The sequence below is a fragment of the Cupressus sempervirens genome, chromosome 1, assembly GCF_028749045.1.
Source record: "Cupressus sempervirens isolate cs-2001-9-10 chromosome 1, ASM2874904v1, whole genome shotgun sequence".
NCBI classification, from domain to species: Eukaryota; Viridiplantae; Streptophyta; class Pinopsida; order Cupressales; family Cupressaceae; genus Cupressus; species Cupressus sempervirens.
The window spans coordinates 497638160-497662568 of NC_143118.1; the positions used below are offsets into that span (position 1 = coordinate 497638160).

Sequence of the window (24409 nt, forward strand, 5' to 3'; positions counted from 1 at the left end):
ATCCTAACAGGTGAATCAATTTTGTAAATCCTTTAACAGGGTAGACTTAACAGTCTTTGTATAAATCTCCTAACAGAGTGCATACTTCAGTGTATGTTTGTAAATCCTCTAACAAGGTGGACCTAGCAGTCCTTTGTGCTCCTAACAGGGCAGATCACCAGAAGTGGTTAATGTAAGCCTTAACAGGCCAACTTCATACTGCAGTAATGAAGTTTTGTGGGTATCATCCCCACCCCAGTTTTATTTTCTATTTGGAAGGTTTCTGGGTCACCAAATCACTGTGTACATGTGTTATGGATGTTTGATTTCTCATATATGTAGTAGATTAGATGAATGAATGATGAATGGTTAAAGTGCTAAATTGTTTAAAGTTTTGAAGTTACTGATTCACCCCTCCCCTCTCAGTAACTTATCATATCTTGAATATTTCCAACAGTTGGTATCAGAGTATTTTGGTTCTCAGGACAAAGCTTGACAGCTTGAGCAAAGATCAAGGACAATGGAGATATTCAGACTTGACAAAGCTATTGAAAATGAAAAGCTAGATCTAGAAATGGCCATGGCTCAACTCAAAGAAGCTAAGGAGCATCTTTCTCAATCCCTGAAGAGAAGGAAGGAACTTGCAAGACAAATGAATGATCATCAGTATGTTGAAGAGAAGATTGAAGACCTTTTACCATCAAGCAGTTCAAATGAAGCTAATGAGGCAATCAAGGAACTCCTAGCAAAGAATGGTTCCCTGCAGGAAGAAGTAAGAAAGCTTAAAAGAGAACAAAAGGAACTCCTAGCAAAGAATGGTTCCCTACAGGAAGAAGTAAGAAAGCTTAAAAGAGAACAAAAAATTCAATCAATTAGGCTATGTGAAGTTTCGGAACAGAGAGACAAGGCAAATGAAGACTTAGAGGTAAGAAATAGTCAATCCCTTCAGCATGAAGATCTTGTAGATCAACTTTCTAATGCAAATGAAGAAATTATGAATCTGAGATCTGAGAATGAAAGCCTGAGGAATGATCTGACCACTGAAAGACAAATCAATGAAAGCTTAAAAGGTGACTTGAGATCTGAAAGACAAATCAATGAAAGTTTGGAAAATGACTTGATCACTGAAAAACAAATCAATGAGAGAATGATGAAATCTCAAGCAGACATGACTCAATTAAATCAGCTAAGTGAGCAAAATCTTCATAGACAAAAAGGCAAAGCTAGACTTGGTTACAAAGAAGAAGGTGAAAGCTCCAAACAAGGTGCCCAAAGAAATCAAAAACCTATTTGCAATCACTGTGGTAAGTTAGGTCACATATCAAACAAGTGTTGGAGCAATGGAAAAGGTAAATTCAATGGTAAATGCTACAATTGCAGTTAGCATGGTCATAAAGCTAATGAATGCAAGGAGAAATCAAAATTTGAAGGCAATTGTCACAAGTGCAAGAAGCATGGTCACAAGGCATTCCAATGCAGATCCAAATCATTCAATCCAACGAACAACTTGTTAAAGCAATCTTTGGATGGGATTACAATACCTGGTGCAGATGTCATTATTGTGGAGAATATGGACACATTGGCAAAGACTGCTCAAGGCATCACTTGACGAAAAGAGACACAACAGTAAGATGTTATACATGCACTGAACTCGGTCATATAGCTAAAAATTGCATGAATATAGGAAGAGTTGAAGATGAAAAGAAAGCAAAAGCTGAAAACATTCCGAAGCAAATGAGGCAACAGTGGATTCCAAAATCTACCGATCAAGATAGTTCAAGTGATGGCAATGTCACTCAAGAAGTGGGTGACTCCATCATTTCCAATTAGATTCATAAAGGATCTGGAACTGTATCATCAAGCTATATCCAAAGCAGTTCCATATGCAAGAAAGTAAAATGATCAGATCAGTATTTCAGATATACAAAGAATCAAACAAAGCATATCTTTTGCCGAGTTGCATCTACCAAGGAAAGTCGGTTATAGACCCTACCGAGCTAGGTCAGGAGCAACAAAAGTTTTATTCAATCACCGAGTTGCAAGCTTCTACCGAGCAAGTAAATGACAGCTTGTCAAACACTATGTCATCTCATCTACCTTCGTACCAAGCATTTATGGCAAAATTTTCGTCAAAAGGGCATAATTCGATTTCATTCTTCATCACGATTTTAGAGCTAAGAAACTTCCAATGATTCCCAAGCAAATTCCAAGGGACTCCAAGCGATTTCAAGCAATTTTTAAAACGGAAAATCTGTTCAGAATTTTCTTACACTTATCAAGCAGCAATGGCATCCGGAAGTAGCAGCGGCACCAAAACAAAAAGAGGTTCAGAAATGTTGGTAAAGGGTACAGAATGGAAAGCGCTCAACTACAAAATTGTTCCGGCCGTTGCAGAATCACTCGACCCAAATGGAGCTCAATCGCAAATTCCACCTAAGGTACTTCTTATCAATGATATTCATACTCATTTCAAATGTTCTGTTCAAGAAATTGGAAACCTAGAGATGGACAATGCCCTAGGAGAGATGAGTGTAGATGGCTCTCTGAAACCAAAATACAAGCATCTTGAAACCAAAAGTTTGACTCATATCTCACATATGCCTAGAAGCTTCCAAACCAAATGGATTAGGTATATTCTGAGTCGGGTGCACAATGGGCAACTATGGTTAGAGCAACCAGTGTTAATTACAAAGAAGATGATTAATAAAATCACAGGTCTCCCTATGCTCAGCAAAGCAAAATCCACCAAAACCCTAGGTCGGGAGGAGTTACAGAAGCAAACCCTAGCCGAATGGGACGGTAGAGGTTTGAAGGTTAACACTGTATCAGATATCGAACTAAGGTTTGGCATTCATGTCATTGCCTACAAAATCTATAGCTCTAGTTGACTAAACAGTGTACCTTGTGAGGCTATGGATTTGGCCTTCAAAATTGTAAAGAAAAATCTTGAATTTGATTTGTCAAAATTATTGTTGAGACAATTGAATAAAAATATGGATAGTATAAGGACTTCAAAGAATAATCCTTGTAAATTTGGCTGTCTATTGATCTGTTTATTTTTCTATGTTCAAAAATTCTTTCCATCAAAGGGAACAGTTGTATGGAGAAAAGACATTCCCATTCTTTATTAGATTAATGAGTTTGTAGCAGAAATGGGTGAAAATTTTGATAGCATCATGGACAATTACTTTGAAGATTTCAAGGAGAGAATGAATAATAGGTTCCGAATTCCACCAAAATTGGTTGAAGACTACAGAGATGATGTATGTTTTATGGTTGATTGTGATAAGGTATATATTCAGGCAGTCAGACCCCGAGTTACATGGGTAAAACCTCTTCCTTATGAGTAAATATTGATGAGGCCAGGGATATCATTGAAGCATTGGTCAATGAGCCAATAGACCCAAGGCAACCAATCTTCGGAACATATGATGAGGCAAAGGCCAGAATTGAGCTTGAAATCAAGCTACCCCAAGCCATAAGCAAAAGCAAGAGAAAGATAGCCAAATTGAAAACTGCTACCAGTCCTCTTATGCTTACCGAGGGAAAAGGTGAGGATGAAGAAGAAGAAGGAGAAGAAGAAAAAGGAGAATATGAATCTAAAGAGGAACAGCCAAAGAAAAAAGGTAAGGTAACCATTACCAAACCTAAGAAAAAGCCCACTGCAGTATTCTCCAGAAGGGCCAGAAAAGGCAAGCAAGAACCTATATTGGTCAGGCCTCCACCCACATTCGAGGAAAGGCTTAAACAATTGGAAGAAGGTGCTAGCATCACAAATTTCAAGGCATTGAAATTTGAAACAAGAACTGATGCTGAGAAAATGCAGATTGAGGAACTGGTACTCAATAAGATGGGTAAATGGAAATACTCCCCAGACCAGCTTGCCTCTCAAATCTCCAAAGAACTGTTGGAGAGATTGCAACAGAGATGGGACTCAGCCACCCAAACGGTCAAAGACATATATAAGCAATCTCTGAAGAATCTTCTACCGAGTCTCACTGGAGCAAAAATAAAGGCAGCAATGAAAAGCCATGAAGGTAAAATGATGATTAGATTTCACACATGTTTGATCTTAATTAAAGACACTGAGCATGTTGTAAATGATGCAACAAACATGTGGAAGAATATCTATCATCTGCAAAAGCCCAGTGAAGATCTAGTTGAGATCAAGGATGATGATAGTAGTGACGGTGATGATTTTGATAGCACTCCATCCATCACAGTTACTCCAGGAGAGCTGCATGCACTTATGGAAGACAAGGAGGAAGAAGACAAGGAGGAAGAAGCAAATGAGGAAGAAGAAGATCCAGTTAAAATTGCAACAGAAGTGATTGCATCCCTTCCTCACTCTCCACCAAAAACTGTTACATCCACTATGGAGACAGCTTTTGCAAGTGCGATTGAGAGCACAATTGCCACATCTATTGTTCAATCTTCACCGGCCACCTCCCAGCTCCGGGTATCTGAAATAGAGGTGCCAAGCACTTCATCTACCGAGTTGTCTGTCACTTCTTCAGCTACCGAGCCAGCCTCCTCAACTCCTTCATCAACAACAAGTGTACCAGTAAGTTCCACAATTTTGTTTTCATCAATTCCAGCAAGTTCTATAGTTTTGTTTCCATTAGCATCAACTATATCCACTTCCACTCCAATCAGTTCTACTATGGGTACTCTACCGAGTATGATACCATTTTTGGGAAGTGTTTCAATTTTTGATCCGGTTAATACTCCTATTGGCATTCAATCCTCAAGTCCTATCCCAGTTTTTATTGCTAGCCCTTCCATCTCCACTATTGTATTTGTTCCTAAGGTCAAACTAGTCATCAAAGAAGTCAAACAAAAGCATCCATTAAGACTTCTGATCACTGGAAAGGAAATTTCAAAAGATATTGACTTAGACACAGAGATAGTAATTCCCAAGATTGACTATGAAAATGCTACCATTGAAGAGATGAGGTTAGCTAGTCAACTAATAGAGATAAAAGCTACGCAGAAGTAGTTAAGGTCTGAAAAGGATAAGGAATACAAAATAATTGAGAATGCCAAGAGTATAATTACAGATGCTATAGGTGTTGAAGTAGATTCTACGCAACATATTTTGATTCAATTAGAAGAGGCTGTACAGAAATTCAATGAGGATTCTTTCGAAGAAGAAAAACTTATTGAGAAAGCTGAAAAGAAATTTGATAATAAGGTGCTAGAGCACATTGCTCAAAAGATAGCAATAAAGCAAGTTGAATTGTCAACATTTTTGGGAAATTTTGAAAATTCTTTTAATAATGCAGCATCACTTTTTGCTAAACTTTGTGATGTTTTTGGCTTCACCAAAGAAATAAAAGATAAGTTAAATAAGATTGACATTGATATGCAATCAAGTGCCTCCAAGCTAAAGGTGGACTCCTCCTCCACAACCTCCCATCACACCAAGATCAAATATTTGGCAGATGTTCAGGCAGAATTATTGAGAGAGGAAGCAAGGATCCGGTCTACACTCATAGACATCCAGAATATGATCCTTCCTATCATGGACACAATGCAAAAACATCTTGTACACTGCAAAACATTGGTCCAAGATCAGAACTTCTCAGTGGCTGATCACTTGATCCAATTATCAGCAGAAGTTCAAATTGCCCTCTCCACCTGTCAAATTTTGCAGCAGATTTGGGATAGTACTTTTGCAACCATTCTTAAGGTACATCAAGAATTTTTATCTCATTTTGGTGTAACCATATAAATTGTATATATACAGTCCTTTGGCATTATTGTCAAAAAGGGGGAGAGATTCAGAGCAAAGTCATCACTATAAGTGATAGGGGGAGTTAGCACTCAATAAAGTTTGCATGTGTACATAAGTATATTTGTATACACAATAGTTCTAAAAAGATCAATTTTGAAAAATCTAAATTCATTCAGTCAGATGTTTTGGCTTATAAGTGTTTTTGTCACTAATGCCAAAGGGGGAGATTGTTGGCATTAAGTTATTATTGCCATTAGTGACAACACTTATCTGTATCAGTATAACTACCGAGCCCATCACTCAGTCTACAATGTATACCGAGCACTCAATGGTAACCTTGTACATTCATCACTTAAGCAGTTTACACCGAGCTTCGCAGTTCATACCGAGCATCCCAGTGTTAACCGAGCTAAGTATAGGTACCGAGTGAATGTGCAATCCAGCAGTGTCTACCAAGTTTACAGTATTTACACCAAGCTTAGCAATGCCTATCGAGTGATGAAAGCACAGTGTCTACCGAGTGATGAAAGCATAGTGTCTATCGAGTGATGGAAGCGCAATGCCTACCGAGTGATGCAAGCACAATGTCTACCAAGTGATGAAAGCACAGTGCCTACCGAGTGATGCAAGCACAGTGTTACCGAGTGAAAGAAAGGTAAACGAAGGATTCAGTTTTTACCGAGTGATACTATATCCACCAAGTCTCCAATGGATACCGAATTTAGAACTACGTCAGGTGATTAGTATGGACCGAGCCTTCACTTCTACCAAGTGCATGACGATGCCGAGTAATGCAGTGGACGCCGTGTATCAAAAGGTCACCGAGTCAGTTCAGTGAACCCGAGTTATTTACTGTTTGGCCGACTCAGTAATATTTTGTTCACTTGTGTTTTAGCCGACCTTGCTTTTGTAATTATTGGAATGGTATATATATGTAATGTATTATATCATTTCGAAGCATGTATGTGATGAGGATAAGAGTATCAAGAGAGACATGTAATGTTTGAGAAATGAAAATGCGAATCAGCAGAAGAGCAGAATAAGCAGCAAGGTCAACAAGGAGCAGTAAAGATTTATCAGTCACAAGAGGTGATATATACTTCAAGGATCTAATCTGCAAATCAAGTTTGTAAGTAGATCCACTGTTTCATCCTAACAGGTGAATCAATTTTGTAAATCCTTTAACAGGATAGACTTAACAGTCTTTGTATAAATCTTCTAACAGAGTGCATACTTCAGTGTATGTTTGTAAATCTTCTAACAAGGTGGACCTAGCAGTCCTTTGTGCTCCTAATAGGGCAGATCACCAGAAGTGGTCAATGTAAGCCTTAACAAGCCAACCTCATATTGCAGTAACGAAGTTTTGTGGGTATCATCCCCACCCCAGTTTTACTTTCTATTTGGAAGGTTTTTGGGTCACCAAATCACTATGTACATGTGTTATGGATGTTTGATTTCTCATATATGCAGTAGATTAGATGAATGAATGATGAATGGTTAAAGTGCTAAATTGTTTAAAGTTTTGAAGTTACTGATTCACCCCTCCCCTCTCAGTAACCTATCATATCTTGAATATTTCCAACATAGAATCCCTAAAAATGACAAATTAGAAGGTAAAAAATTATTGCAAAAACCTACGAAGCCTTACACAAAACTCAAAAAATTGATGAAACACTCAGAAATAGGGTTGATTCTAGGATAGAAGCAAAGTCAAAGCAGAATCAGTATGGAAAAAAATATACATTTGTCCCTTCAGTTTTCTTTCCGACTCCTAGGAAAACCCTAACAGAGGAGTGATAGGAGCAATGGCAATCATCAACAAAATTTGGAGGGTCCTCAATTATCCTAAATTATGGGGGGCATGTGAGACCGTGTTGAAGCAGCTAATGAATTTGTTCTAAATTGTGGTTCCAATATGACTCGAGCTCTTTGCACGCCCCAACTCATGGATTCTAATCAGATCAAATATATAATTAATGTTATATATGAACTTCAAAATTATAACTATCATGCAATATTATAGATGACCCTCAATACATATTAATAGAACAGAAGCAAAAAATGACAAAAATTTGCAATTATGCATGATTGATCAAAAGTCAGTATGTGCAGAAATTTATTCCCCAAAAAATGGAGAATTTTTTATCAATGACTTTCAATGCTTTTTTGTGATTTATCAGGTCAGTAATCAGCAAAAAGTGATGCTTAGCAGACAAAAAAATTGTGAGAAACTAGCAGAAACCTTAAAAGAAATGCTAATAGGAAAAATGAGGCATGGTTCTCTATGAAATCAACATGGACATTGAACATGCAGTTGAGAATGTTGGGTCAAAAGTGTTGCAAATTCCTGAAGTGTTGCTGGGTTGGAAAGCACCATGGGAAACAGGTTATTACAAGCAAAAATCCCCTCTCTTTCTACATTGAATATATTGTAAAGCTTGATTGATACTATTTCCTTCTTGACATAGATTTTGTTTGTATAAATTTCAGATATTTAAATTGTTGCAATATGAAACAAAAGAAGACCGTAATAAAGCTGCCCTATTTAGTTGTTGTGATATGAATTAAAAGAGCGGGTATCAAAGTTTTACCTTATTTATTTTGAAGAAAACAAAGAACCCTACAATAATCATATCATTTTAGGCTTGTCAATTAAGACATAAAAGATCTTACAATTAATCAAATTGCTAGATATTTAAAACTCTACTCAAAATTTAATTATATACTGCATGAAATTCAATCTCTATGTTCAACATATATAAAGTTGTTTTAGTACATACATGTGCATATTATGCCAACTTTGTGTATAATTGTTTGGTGTGTGTATATATATAAAAGCAACTTAAGAGAATTCTAGAAAATCAATTCTACTTCTTTGACTATAAAGATTTTTTGTTGTTGGAAATATTTTGTGAAGAAAGCTTCATTTTGATTTTGAAAAATAAGAAAGCCCACGTCATGTTTTGGTGCTACTTTAAATCATTGCTTGATCAAAATTTACACACACAAAATCAATGCTGAAATTTTGAGTCCTTCAAGTTAAGAATATATGAGGTTATGCAAGACTACAAGTTCTTTGGAAAATTTATATAAGTCCTTTAACATTGCACTTTATCATCGATGCTATAGAAATGTCCTTTGATTTTAAAAAAAGTGACTGCTTTTCTTCAATTTTTCACTTTTTTTGTCAATTTGAATTTTTCGGGTTCTCTGCCAATCCTTACTGATTTTTTCAAAAAATCTTACTCCTGTAGTTTACCGATTTATTCCCCAAACAATTTATGCTTCTATGTGTCATACAAGCTCCAAATCCTTGTTGAGAATACATAGCAATCTAATCGGCAATATAAATTTTGCCATAGTTGCTTTCTTCTACTTTTAAGCTTTTGGGATAAGAAATAAGGCTTAAATCCGTAAAACGTTTCCTAAACGTCAGATATTCCAAGAGTAAAAACTCATGTTGCATGGGCACCTGTACCCACACCCCTGGGATGTGCACCCGAGTACCAGGAACACAAACTGAAGTATCAGGTACTCAGTGGAGAGCATCATAGCTAAAGACCTTGATTAAGATTTCTGAATTTTGTTTTCTTTTTTTGTTTGCGTATCAGCTTGTTGTTTATCAACCTTAATCCAATACATAATCAATTTGATTCTTTGATACAGTACTGATTAATATTAAATTTATCAACATTCAAATCAGAAGTTTATCATTTGCAAAATGTCATTGTTATATAATATATAATCTTCTTGTGCATGTTTAAAGTTCGCCTTCTCTATTATGCATCTAAACATTTAGCATATATATATATTACAAACATATTGCACATCTCAAACTGAAAAAAATGCACTACATCTGCAAACTTTATCATTGTTCTAGTCTTGAAAAACCATTGTCATGACTCATATTTTCAGATTTTCTATAAATATTAAATTATATTTTTAAAAAAACTGACAAACCCAAGCACCCCCGTTCCCTATTTTGAAAAATAGCCATACTCGTACTCTAAGTACCCCTGTCGTTATATGAATCTCTCTTTTGAAAATATTGGGAAATCAACAAAGCACATAAGCTCTAATCATGAGAAACTAGATGCCTGAAGCTGTATGATTGAAAAGAAAATTAGAACACAAATCATCAATGGTCCAAACCTTTCTGCAAAATAGGAAATATGAGTGTGCTAAGGAGTTTTTCATGTTCCCAGTATTAGGCTGCTTCCTTCTAGTTGAAGTGGTGAAGTTTTAAAGAGAAAATGAACTAAATCATACTAAATTATACACTAATATTTAATCAACCTAGAATATGCACGGTAAACATTACCTTGAAATCAGCTTCAGGCCATGCTTTGTGAAGATCCCATGCAGTCATCATTGGACAAACAACATCATATCGTCCCTGTCATTAGTCACATCATGAAAAAGTTTAAATTAGGTAGCCCCTATGTTATCACCATCTCTATTTCATAGAAAAGGTAAGGATTTGTAGAAAACAAATGGCAAAATTTGAGTTTAATTAACATTGACAACCTCCCTCCAAGCACAGCAGATAAACATGCAAATTGCTAGATTTTTTCCCCTCAATGCAAGCATCAAACTGTCATTAGCCAAGGCCTGCAGCTAGATTTTCAAATTAATAAGGCTAAACAATTCAAACACAAACAAGAACACCTTTCTATTGACTGAAGGAAAACGGTTAATATTCATCTATGAACAAATATTTGATGGGATAACACCAATGGATGTTAATTTCTCACTGAAACTGAGACTAGTGAATCCACATCAGTAAGAAATGATTAAATTGATGAACATCACACAATTCCACAAAATAAATTGCTGAAGGAATATGCGAAGTCATTTTTTTAATGAGTAGCAAGCAACAATGCAAAGCTTGACAAGGTTATTCAATTCAGTTTAATTTACAAAATTACATTAGTTCTACAAACTTTAAACATCATTAACAATAATTGAAAGGTTTTAAAAACATTAGCCTAGCATCAATTCTCAACACTATCTATGTGCTCAAAGAACTTATTTATAAGCTCTATAATGATGATTGCAAAGCCCTCCATCAGATCATGCGTTCCACTTTTACCCCGAAACATCCCTTCTTCACCTAGCTAAGGCTTTCTTATCGCCATCTCCTCCACTACAAGATGTGTCTCTTCAGTTCCCAACATAGGAGTATTCTTCATGCCTCCCTCATCCACTCCCCCAAGTCTTTTTGGCGCACTCTTCTCCCCCACTGCTCCCACCTCCTTTCACACCTCTGAGCTTTATGATCTTTCTAGGCAGTGTAATATCCCAAAGTGACATTTTTCCACAATTTTCTCTCATAGAGATTTTCAGACTATAAACAGATATTTCATGCAACGTAAACCAGCAAATGACCAAAAGAATACTCATGCAAAATATCTCAAAGTTTATTATTGTATTGTAAATCAGTGGATACTCATAAAAGATCTTCAATTTAATACAATTTCAGATCTTTTTTGTATTATAAATCAGAAATACAACAACACATGCATAACGTCTAATCTTAGAAACAATATTATAGTCAGATTGGAGAGAAACTAAAAGATGCACCTGTAATCCTAGATATGAATTTTGATGTGAATCCACCACACATGATGAACTGGGGCTACATCCAATCCACCTAGAAATCTTGATGGTTTTTCATCCGCATGCTTCAACAAGAGAAAGCTAGAAGCTTCCAATACTTCTCCAAAGAGAAATCAGAGAATCATTCTCAAATCCAAACATAGTTGAAAATGAACAAGACTCCCTATTTTTAATGCTCAATAGTTACTCTTCAATTGCCTTCTATCCTCTCGTTTTATTCTTTTTTGCCACCTTTAATCCACTTTATAATATTAATTTGACCATTTTATAAATTTGCATTAAGATCCCTTGAGCTAAGATGAATATTTTATGAATTAAACTTTGGGATTTCTAATATCCCAAAAAGGGGACATTGCAAGTCCTCCCTACTCGAGATCGCTTGTCCTCAAGCAATCGATACCAAGATCCCATATAAATTTGTAAGTAGCTCTGTAGCCCATCCTGAAATCATATCTTGTAACATAGTGAAACAAGGTGTCCAACTACAACTCTTTAACCAATGAAACTCTTGGATCCCAAGTCAATGTCTAATACTTTGTTGTGTTCATAGGTTGCATGACTTTGATCATAAACCTCAAAGTGTCCAGTATTAGAACATGCTCCCCATAGTGCAAAGCACCCCTCGTGTTGACTTGTGGATCCCAAACCAACTTGTCAACATGATAGTGGGTGAAAAAATAGATGATTGGTGGATCGCCAACCTCTTGAATCAGCCAACTGAACCAATGGATGTCAAACAAACTGCCCATATGTAAGGAAACCTATTGTCCTACATTTTGTCACCACAAAATGTTAGTAACAGCACGAAACTTTTCCAAGTTAGTTTCATGTTTCTCTAAGCTTGAATTTGATATCTAATTGTTTAATGTGAATAGATTGATCCATTTCAATTCAAATATCAAATTGTTTTACTAAAGGCCTTCATCAAGTGTTTTCCGTTTTGCTTTCTGTCGAGCCTTTCCTTGATTTTTGAAGCCTTCGGAGTTCGTTCTTTGCTTTTGAGTTTGCTTTTGCTTTTTTTTTGGTCCTTTGGTTTTGCTCATGTCATGCCTTTTGATTTTTCCTTCGATTCGGTCTAACCTAGAGGTCAATCGAAGTTGTTAGTCAAGAGTTATGTCCATTTTAGTGCCTCAAAAGTGGACATTTTAGGTGCAACAACACGAATTAGAAATATGTTATTTTATTTTCAATTTGACATTCACTTTTTGAAAAATATAACATTATACTCAGTTTTTGTTATGTTTTTAAGTTACTTTTACTTTAAATTTATAACTTAAAGTAACTATAGTGCACTTTATGTTATAATTTTAAGTTGAGTTTTTTATTTTTCACTTAAAGTAACTATATAATTATAAATATATAGTTTCATTTTAAATTTTTGGTTTTAAAAATCAAATACTTATTTAAATGTTACTTTAAAATGATTTTTATGTATTATATTTCATTATATGATAAATAAATATTGTTTTTGACCCATTTTGCAACATTTTTATAAATTTAAGTGAATTAAATGACTTAAAGGCTTCATAAGTGGACATTTTATATGCAATTACATGTAAAATCCATCAAAAGTGGACCTTTTACATGCCATTGCATATAAAGTCTACTTTGGTGGACATTTTTCATGTCATTACATCAAAAGTACACTAGAAGTGGACCTTTTTGATGCTATGACATGAAAAGTGGAGTTTTTATGCTTACGCATCTAAAAGGTGAGATACACTTTAAAATATGCAAATGACCTCAAAAGGTCTGATTTTACCCATAAGCATATTTTAAAACATGCCATGCACTCTAAAAAATGTGATTTCACTTGAACACATATTTTAAAATGTGTATATGACTCCAGAAGGTCTGATTTTGGAGGAAAGCAAAATTTAAAATGTCTTGTGTCTATCAAAAGGTCCGATTTTGAAACAAAATATGCACTTGCTTTCCAAGAATCCAATTTTGCCCATAACTTGAGATTTTCTTGGTGGAATTGCATGAAATCTTCTCCATTCAAGACGTTTTTTCTTGGTGATGAGTTTTATTGCATCAAAGATGAATTTAACATGCTGAAATTGATTTTGGGAGCTCAATCTTAGCGCACGTTTTTGAAGAAAACTCCAAATATCTTCATTTTTTATCAACATTTTTGCATGAGGATGAATCGATTTGCTCTTATTGGATGATTACATTGCATATTAGTTAACATTTTGGTGTTTAAACACCAAATCGATTTACTTGAGATTCTTGGTGGAACACGTTTTTACCAAAAACATCCCATGAGCATAAATCTTCAAAAACGTTAGAATATGGAGAGTTTCTAGGGCACGTTTTGGATTCTTCCTACAATTTCTCCTTGTTTGCTGCCCTCTCCCATTCGAATTTGCAAGGTTGGAAAAAGTCTTATCATTTTTGGAGAAATTTTCAACACTGGAGCATCCTTTTCCTTCATTTTTGGCACTTTATAATCTTCATGTAAGTGGACTTCTTCTTTTTTGAAATTTAATTCATGCTTATCTTGCTAATTTTATGCATGAAACTACTAGATGGTTGCCATTTGTGAAAATTTTTGCCATGGAAAGTGCATTTTTCCTTTAAATATTAAGTTTTAATTCATTTTCATGTTTTTGGTTCTTTCCCGAGTCCCAATTTCGAATTTGAACTTTAAGTGCATTGCATCTTGGCATGTTTGAGTTATTTTCCAAAGGTATGTTGTTTCTTTTGTTTTTTGTGTTTTGTACTTGCTTGCCAGTTTTCTCCACTTGGAGAAATTGCAAGTTCTTTCCCAAGAACTTGTTTTTGCTTCATTACATGTGAAAGCATCGTCATATTCCACATTCTGTTTTATGTCACAACACTTCATCTCTCACTCAACAAAATGCGATTACATTTTTTCATTCCATTCGCCATCCGCATATGCATGTAATCCCACTTTCCACTTCTATTTTCACCCATTTCACTTTTCGCTTCCATTCGCACGACACGATTACACGAAATGTCTTACGTGTAATTGCATCAAAAAGGTCCGATTTTGATTAAAAATCACTTTTTGAAAAGTCAAAATGATGTCATGTGCATGTTTTCCCATGTACTTTGACCTTACTTTTTCTCAAAGGCATCTATAAAGTTCATTTTCCCTCAAACTTTCTTCCATTTCCATCTCTCCATATGCATTCGCACCTTCATGAGCAAATACATGTTTCCGTATTTTTCCATGCTTTCTATCTCATCCTTCATCCCTTGTTACATGAGCATTTACATGTAATCCATTTTCCATGTAATGACATCTTGAAAGCCCAAGTCACTTTTTAAAAATCAGCAATATGGCTATTTGCACGCATTCCCATGCACCAAGCACTTTCAAAAAAAAAAAGGTAATGGTGCTAATGGAAAGTTGTTCTAAGTTTACATCCGAACATCATCAAGAAGGTTTTCAAAGTGTCAAAGAATCCAGAATGTGCCAATCTACAAAAGAAGAATTCAAGACAACTTGAATGAGAAAAGTTTGATCACATCAAGTTTTCAAATGACAACAAACAGTTCATCAAAAAAAGAGTCAGAGGTTATCAAAAGACGCAACACCATGGTTATCAAGGTGAATGCAGCAGTACAAAGTACAGGATCTTTCGATCCTGTGATCATTCGGGATTGCATCGTCAAGTACAAGGTCCTTTAGGATTATTTTAATTCTCTTCCCTCTTTCTTCTTCTTCTTGTTTCATGTTTGTAATTGAAGAGGATGTATTACATGAAAATGTGTAATCACATGTAATGCGAGTTACATGTGTATGTAATTACATGTAATGCGAGTTGCACGTGCAGTTGCATGTAACCCTATATTTTCTCCTATAGTTAGACTAAGTCAAAGTTGGTTGAGTTGCTCCCTCTTTTTCCTCCACCTTTTTCTCAACTCCTGTGCCTATATAAAGGAGTGCCCCCTCATTGTAAAATCATCATTATCTTTATGCAAGAGAGCTCTGGAGAAATTGTGCCAGCAAAACTTTGTTTGAGTAAGCACTATTTTCAGAGAAAGTGAATACAAAGGAGCATTTGTGACTTAACTTTGATTAAGTGAGATTGTTATTTGTGTTAATTGCAAGCTTTGTCTATAATTCATTCAAGTTGTCTTTGATTCATGTTATCTTGTGTTATTGGTAATTGTATCTCATGAATTGAATTGAAACGAGTTAAGAAGCAATTGAAGCTAGAGCTTTGACCAGGAGCAATTGTGAAAGTGTATAGCTAGAAGCTTTGTCTGTAGCTTATACCTCTCTCTTAATTCGCAAAACAGTTAAGTTATTCTTACTTTTAGGAGTCTTTGTGCCCTAATTGTAAATTTTTTCATATAGAAGTACGACCGGGCTTCGAGCCAAACTGGTACATTTTCAGCTAGCCTTTGAGTTAGTGAAGGTTTATCGATATCACTATTTCCAGCTCTTGATAGAAGTGTAGTTAGAGATTCACCTTGCCCATTACTCGCTCCACAAGTAAGTGGATTCTTTCTTGAAAGTTAAGAAGAAAGGATATTGGTAACACCCATTTTATAAAATCTCTCAACTTCTTGCTTACCTTGAGTTGATCCAAGGAACGGTGAGAAGGGGGAGCCTTCCCTTAAGGTAGGAGAGACTTTGTCTCACATGCTATGGCTGGTCATCCTATTTTGCGACTGGATTTTTACCTAAAACTGTCGGTTGCAAAATATCCACCCAACAAAACCAACTCGTCCTGTCTCAAGATATCACTGTCATAACTTGAGTCAACATTAAGAATGTCAACAATGTCAAGATTGTCTCTGAACTAGGAAGATAAGCATCTCATATGGGATATATTGCAATAGATGTAGTTCCCATTTGTCGGCAAGCAAGTCACTAACCCCTATAGGCCAGGCCAAATTTGAAAATCTACTAACAGTCTAAGCAAGACACCCATTGACAATTGGAGTAAGCAGAAAGATAAATCACCAATCAATAAGTAGGAAGTTGCCATATCATAAGAACTTGGTGATAAATCTCTAGCCAAACTATAAGAACCCTCAGGTCACACTAAGGACCAAGGCACACTAAAAGAGATTTCTCAATAGACAAATGCTTATTTAAGCATGCCACTCCATTCATGTCCATTGATTCAATAATGCCCACTAGAGAATATTTGAGCTCATTTCCCATGAATAAACAAGGATCTTATTCAATGGTATCAATGTGTGCAATGGTGAACAAACATTTGTTTCAACTTATGTTACTCCATCCACAATTTAATCAGTAGTCTTCTATGGCAAAAATCATCATCTCCTCAACGATTCAAGCCCTAGCCAAAAATGCCTTATGGGTTTTTATAAATAACACTTCTCTGGTGATTTCCATAGCATGGCAAGTAACGGAAACTGTCCATGTCAACCATCCCTAAATGTGATAGCGTAGATGGCTATTTGTAGTGCTCGGGAAAATTTATTATGTCCCTCTATAATGGCACACTTCAAATAATATCGACAAGGGAAATACTGATTATTCGCGATGACAATCACACCTATCATCTAGACTTACACCCAGAATGAAACTCCTGCCTCTTGTAAATCTCTTTTGCCAATTCCAGTCAATAGTAACTCCTTTCTTTCAAGCTGTATTATATCTGGGCCAAAAAATTATAAGCTTGATGAATTTTTAATTCATGCAAACTTCCCGCAACTTCCAAGTCAGGCACCATTCACAATGGTCTGTAAACTTTAATATTAGCTATCAGATGCCAATACAATCTTCAAGCACTCATGAGATTATATTGTCATACTACCCTTGATGCCTTATGTTAATTCAAACAACCAATGCAGACGTGCTCGAATATTATTGTGAAGATTAATGGTCTTCCAAAGTGGAAATCCTTCATTTAACAACTTACGAGTTAGAAGCTTTGAATGTTGGCCGTTCATTCACTAGCGTAGTCTTTTGTAACACAATGGCTTAGGCATTCATTAAAAGTTTGATAGACAATAAGGAGAGCATGAGGCTGATGATTCTACTATTTATCAACAAGTCCCAAAAGCTTTGTTTCCTTTCGAAAGGCCCAACTCTAAACTATTCAAAGCTCTACAACATACAAGAACTAAGGTGGGAGTATTGTATAGCGCAACACTAAAAATTCTTTTGCCACGTTCAATCGACTAGACAATTTTTCTTCTAGAAGTTATTACTCAGTGTTGTTTTGAGACACATAACACATGCAACCTGTCTTCTAATGACGTCTCACAAACATTTCTAGTACCCCAACTCCAAGAAAAATGTTCTTGCAAGTAATGCATGTCATTTCCTTATATACTCTATGCGTTGAAAAGGAACCACGATAATTCAAGTCACCATAATGACTTGCGATATATTAGCCTTTGGCAAAAATAATACTCGTGTCCAGAAATTATTTATTCATGGCACTACTTTGAAACATTTTGGCCAATTTTCGACTAATTTATACCTTCTTATTGATATATCGGGCCTACAAACAATTTGTCACCAAACAGGATATAACTCTTAAGTATTTCAATTCTAAAAGTTCTATACAGTGAAATGCTAACACTTCAAGCTGTAGGGAAAAAACACAACCTGATTTCAATACTTTGCCAAAGATTCAACTAGATTTATTTATGAACTGCATAGGCTGGTAGGTTCAACGCTCTGATGCCACTGTAATATCCCGAAGGAATAATTTTCCACAATTTCCTCTCATAGAGATTTTAAGACTAAATAGATATTTCATTCAACATAAACTAGCAAATGACCAAAAGAATACTCATTCAAAATATCTTAGAGATTATTATTGCATTGCAAATTAGTAGATACTCATAAAGATCTTCAAATTAACACAATTTCAGATATGTTATTATATTATAAATCAGCAATACAACAAAAACATGCATAACATCCAATCTTAGAAATAATATTATAGTCAAATTGGAGAGAAACCAAAAGATGCACTGGTAATCCCAGATGTGAATTCAGATGTCAATCGACCACAAATGATGAATCGGGGCCTCTTTTTAATGCTCAATATTGACTCTTCATTGCCTTCTATTTATTTTTCTTTGTCACCTTTAACCCACTTGTAATATTAATCTGACCATTTTATAAATTTTCATTTAGCTCCCTTTAACCAAGATTAATATTTTATGAATTAGACTTTAGGATTTCTAATGTCCCAAAAAGGGGGCATTACAACCAGTCCCTCATCGAGGATGCCACCACCCTCATTGTCATATTTTCACTTGCATGAACGTTAGGAAAGTAGTTAGGTTCGTGAACAACGACAGAGCGACCAATGAAGAGGGGTTCTAGCCTAAGTTCTTCAAGTGTGGTCTCCCTGTCCTAGGTTCACGTTTAGCTGATCTCTTCAATCAGGTGGTTTGTATGCACCACCCCCACTCCCCTCTTGGTTATATCACATTTATCCATTTGATCCACGAAGCGAGTTTGGCCTCTCATACCAACAACTACAAGACTATTATGAACTATGTTTGTGATAGTTCTTTGAACGAACTATAATAATAATTTTTGGTCCCAATGGAATTTCTTCAAGACTAGAAATAATGGTCCCTTTCACGGTGACAGTATAACTCGTGTCCTATCACTCATGCATGTGTTGCACTAGCATAGGAACTCTTTGAACTTTACCTAAATAGTGAATGTCACCCACTACTCATGATTATTTATTCTAGACAAAGAATGGAACAATTATCATTTCTACACCCTATATTGTAACAACAATTATGTGGAATCCTTTTGCGTGACAACTTCAAACTAACCTTGCATAACATTAAACTCTTTTCTTCATTTAATAGTTGGATCCATGTAATACTCTTTCACAGTGACGGTGACCAGAAATATTGGTCCCTTTCACGATGACAATATAGCCCCTTTCTTGTCACTCATGCATGTGCTACAAAAGCATAGGAACTCTTTGCACTCCACCTAAATAGTGACTGTCACCCATTGCTCCCGATTATTTATTCTCAACAAAGAATGGAACAATTATCATTTCTACACCTTTATATTGTAACAACAATTATGTGGAATCCTTTTGCATAATGTTAAACTCTTTTCTTCATTTAACAGTTGGATCCATGTAATAATGTTACTCTTTTCTTCATTTAGCAGCTTAACCATCGAAAGTAAATTGGTGGTTCCATCTCCGGCAAGAAGCCACATAGTAGCCTCAAGCACCATTGCAACACATCATCTGCATTGCTAATACTTGAGAAACTTCCACATGGCAAAGAAGCAGGACAAATTGGTTATTGGAAAAAATTATTAAATCATAACCAATAATTGTCGTAAGAAATCACGACTCCACTATTCGACTTTGATAAGAATAGACAAAGCTCGATAATTACATAGATATACCCTTAATTTCCTAATGTCCCAAAATGGGGACATTTTGGGGACATTACATATGACTTTTAGTTCAAGGAATTTGAGGACGAAAATTGGACTAAAACGCAATTCAAGTTGGAGGTATCATCCAAGCATCTCACATTGAATTAACAAAGTATTCAAAATTTGTGAAGTCTCTTGAAGAGACAAATTTTCAGTAAGCATGGAAAACATGAAATAAAACACAAAAGAACAGAAGTGTGCAAGTGCACAAGAAAGCAGATCCACAAAATGCAAATTCATTCATTTGTCAACCGATAAGTGTTTATAATACAAAGTAATCGTTCTTTTGAATGACAGTGAGCCTGATAATTTTATTGAACATTACTTTTATGTCATATACCTTTACATGTGACTTTTCCTCTGTGCTGCATTTTCACCAATGTTTTTCTTCAAAACACTTGAGCATTTCCTTTATGAGGCACAATCACTTTTTCTTTCAAATGTATGGAACTGTTTGTATAATTTCATCATGTTAAATGATTAATGGACCTGCATGATTAGATCTCATAAATCATGATAATAATTTATAACACCCACCATTGTGGGCCATACATGATGGATATCTAGGCATTGATTGAATCAACCCCATTGATTGTACTTATATTTTGTTAATATATCATTTGCCTGGCCCAAGATTGCATGGCATATGAAATCTAACTTTCAATCATATATTTTCTCTTATAAAATTTTCATATATTTTCAATTATATCTTTTCTCTAATAAAGTTTTGACATATTTTCAATAATTTGTATTAGATTTTTGCCATCTTAATAGCACTTTAAGTCTAAGTTGTTGACTTGTGTAAGAATGCAAATGCGCAGATGCATGAATATTTTTCAAGGAGTTTTGGATATATATATGTATATATATATAAACACATATACTAGTAAAGGATTTATTTTGTATGTTTCTTGCATTTCTTTGAATATACATACATACATACATACATATACATATACATATACATATACATACATATATATATGTATGTATATGTATATGTATATGTATATGTATATGTATATGTATGTATGTATGTATGTATATTCAAAGAAATGCAAGAAACTAGTTTAGATATGGATCGCCTTCCCACGTTAAAACTCAACTAGCTCGAGATATCTCAACAAGCATGAGAAGTAGACATTCAACATGAATTAAATCTAATTTTTGAATATATATACACATTTACATAATACATACATATACACATATACATTAAATCTAATTAAAACATTTCTTTGAATATATATACACATATACATACATACATACATACATACATACACACATATGTATGTATGTATGTATGTATGTATGTATGTATGTTCAAAGAAATGCAAGAAACTAGTTTAGATATGGATCGCCTTCCCACGTTAAAACTCAACTAGCTCGAGATATCTCAACAAGCATGAGAAGTAGACATTCAACATGAATTAAATCTAATCTTTTAAATAATGAATCCTCAAATTTTCATAATTTCAAAGTATACCCAATTCCGTAGATCACCGATTGAATCTTTGGTTATAGGGAATGCATGTTTCATTCAACTAGAAGCATTTATATATGACACCCAACCAATGGATCAATCTTGCCAAAAGTAAGATTGGTCGCATAGTGAAAGATTGCAAATATGTTGCTTCTCCAAGATAGCAAAATATGTTTAAGATGAAGATATTTCTTGGATACGGATGATGTGAAAAATATAGGCTAATTATCTTGAATAAGTAAGATTAAATGTCGCTTAGGAAAGACGAGGGGATTGTCTAGTACTAAAGGTTGGAGGTTAAATTTTAATTCTTTTGCTTGGATATGGTTATAAGCTCAGCCATTATCTCATGAAAAATTGTGCAAGCAAGTTGTGTTATTTTTCTTTTTAATGTCAATGTTGCACCTTTGTCCCTGGAGGCCTCCAAATGTGCATCCTAGGGATGTGCATCATCTGGCTCTGCATCTACCTCCGCAGTCAAGCCTCTAGGGAGCACAATGGTAACTTAGCTTTTAGTGCCATAAAAAATCAGTGTTGCATTCACCTATGGTACTGAGATTAGATGTGACTCTCCTTAGCCATATTGCTCCATAAGCAACATTTACAATTGCACCAGGTTCATTACCTTAAATCATGTATTTTTCTGCTTGAATTCATCAAATCACTTGCTTGATTCTGAAGTGCATTGTTCCATTTTAAAAATTAAGATCTAGACAGGAATATCTCAAATATAATTGGTAAGGGGTGTTAGAAAAACATGCAATGGTCCTCAGGAGTCTAAGGAACGTAGCATGGATGTTCAAATACTATATACAAAATAAAAGAATGATGTCAACATGACTATCAAGAGCAGAGCTTAAATTCTTACCTGCACAATTGTGGCAGGAATGTGTCTGATCTTGTCTACATTGTCGAGCAAAAATGATTCTGTGGGGAAAAAGCCCTTATGCTTGAAGTAGTGGTTCTCAATTCGAGCAAATGCCTGCCACACCAAAGAAAACAAAGATTCATTGATTTAAACTTTCTGGTGACTAAGTATGCTCCAATGTATCACAATGCAACATGTGTACATGTCATAAACCCATATAGACATATGGATGATGTAAATATAGATATCATTTTATAAATAAATTCAATTTGTTTCTTTAAAAATAATTGTGAATTGTTAATCATTCATATGATATCGTATAGAATTAGTATCAACACTTAACAATAGAAAAATGCTTATAATAATAAATTTTAATATACTAGAAAAAATAATAATATCTTATATAATAAAATAATAATAATAATTTTGCATTACTTGAAAAGACTCACAAAATAAATAATAATCATGAGGCAATTGTCATGAGCTGTGACTATGGAGCATATAAATTAAGGAGAGAATTGGTTTAATAAAGGAAGGCATCGCTTATATTTTGATCACCATACTCTAGCAAAGTGATTTGGATAGGATGGGAGGAGAATGAGCATTATCGTGGAACCCAATAACATAACTGTGAAAAGACCATAATATCTCACTAAATAAAGGAGGATCAAACAACTCTAATAAAAGAGTCAAGGCATACTCAAATAAAGTTAAGGGCCATTTCAATATTTAATTCAAAGTCATTCTCAAATTTAGATAAGGGTAGCTTACGTGGAGTTTCATGGGGAGAATTAAAAGAGAATTAAATCTATTTTATAGCCATTGAATAAGAGGAGCTTAAGAAACACGAAATTATAGGAGTTAAGTATTAAAGAGGTATATGCTATTTAATTTAATATATTTTATTAATTAGAAAAGGTATCCTTATTATTTTTATTAGGTAAAGGGCTTAATTATGTAGTTTTTGCTTCACATTATTAATTAGAAAATATATATTAAATTAATAAACATTTGTGATCATAAATATATCATAGAATAAAAGATAAAAGAGATATCATCTTTAAATGTATTATCCAAGCTATGCTTGGTGGAGGGCGTTCATTTAGAATGTCATAATATGATCCAAGCTATGCTTGGTGGAGGGCATTTGTTGAGAATGTCATAATATGATCCAAGTATTCTTGGTGGAGGGCATTCTATATAGATTGTCGTAACATGATCCAAGTATAACTTGGTGGAGACCATTCATTACGAATGTTAAACTCTGATAATTAGAGAGAGATTAATAGCTTCGTAGGATCCATATAATCAAGGATAAAATAGTTTGGTTTCGTTATGGTTTTACCAATTATTTTGCAATTACTACTTGTCCCTGTCTAATGCTAATAATGGGGACATTATACTACATGTTTTATGTCTGTACAAAGATAAACTGTCCAGCGTGATTGAATACAAACAATAAGAGAGAAAAAAGCTTAAAGAACATGTGGGATCCCAATAAAATTTTATAAATATCAACATTAACAGAAAAAATGTGAATCAAATATTCAATTTAGTGTGTGATTTAGTGAAGACTGCAGGTTCTATAAAGCATATAAATAAAACAGCTCGTGTTATACAGCCAGAATATTAGTAAAAACTATACAGATTTCATATTTGCATTGAAGAGTTTGCATATCATTCATCAAAGATGATAATCAGAGAGAGAGAGAGAGAGAGAGCTTTTGAACAAAATTAAATCGTATAGGTACATACAATCATATTAAATTACTTGTTATTAAAGGAATTTGCATAGAAACAAACATGAACTATTGAGAGTGCACAGGGCAGGATTTCAATACAGCTGGCAATGTTAGTATTAGAGATAGGAGATGCTAACATGTCAACTTTGGAATTTCTCCGGCAAAGTATGTTCTCACATCACAAAGAGTTTCATGAAGATAGTTCCGTAAGAACCACCTTTCTCACAACTGTTACCCATTTGGAATCATTCACTACACAATCTTTGACAGTCTTTTGAATAATTTTTTTATCTTTTTTTAACTGTTTTAGGCAATGGACTTTAACTTGAATTACATAAAACAAAATATCTAACCTGAAAAAGAGCCTTTCAAAAGAACTTGGAGGGATAACCAAATTAGTTTACCTCATTGTGAATGTGGAACACAAAAACCATTCATTCTTGTTTACCATCATAAGAATAGAGTTAAAGATTGATTAGTTAAAATTCCAAAGCAATTGGTTGCCTATTTGTATGTGTATGCAAGAATCAATTCCCAGGCAAGGAGATCACTAGGGAAGACTTTTGTAAAAGAGATGAGT

At 34.7% G+C, this 24409-nt stretch overlaps 1 protein-coding gene across 3 annotated transcripts in view; it reads right to left on the minus strand.

Moving 5' to 3' along the window:
• PIP (proline iminopeptidase) overlaps nucleotides 1-24409 on the minus strand; it is a 257285-nt gene that overhangs the window by 58608 nt on the left and 174268 nt on the right. For 2 of the 3 annotated variants that reach the window (XM_089829012.1, XM_089829003.1), the window contains 2 exons: nucleotides 22088-22201; nucleotides 10038-10112 (listed from right to left, as the gene is read on the minus strand). In XM_089829012.1, the coding sequence (XP_089685138.1) occupies nucleotides 10038-10112; nucleotides 22088-22201 (189 nt within the window). The remainder of the gene's footprint in view (nucleotides 1-10037; nucleotides 10113-22087; nucleotides 22202-24409) is intronic. The other variant, XM_089829017.1, reaches the window with a different exon arrangement.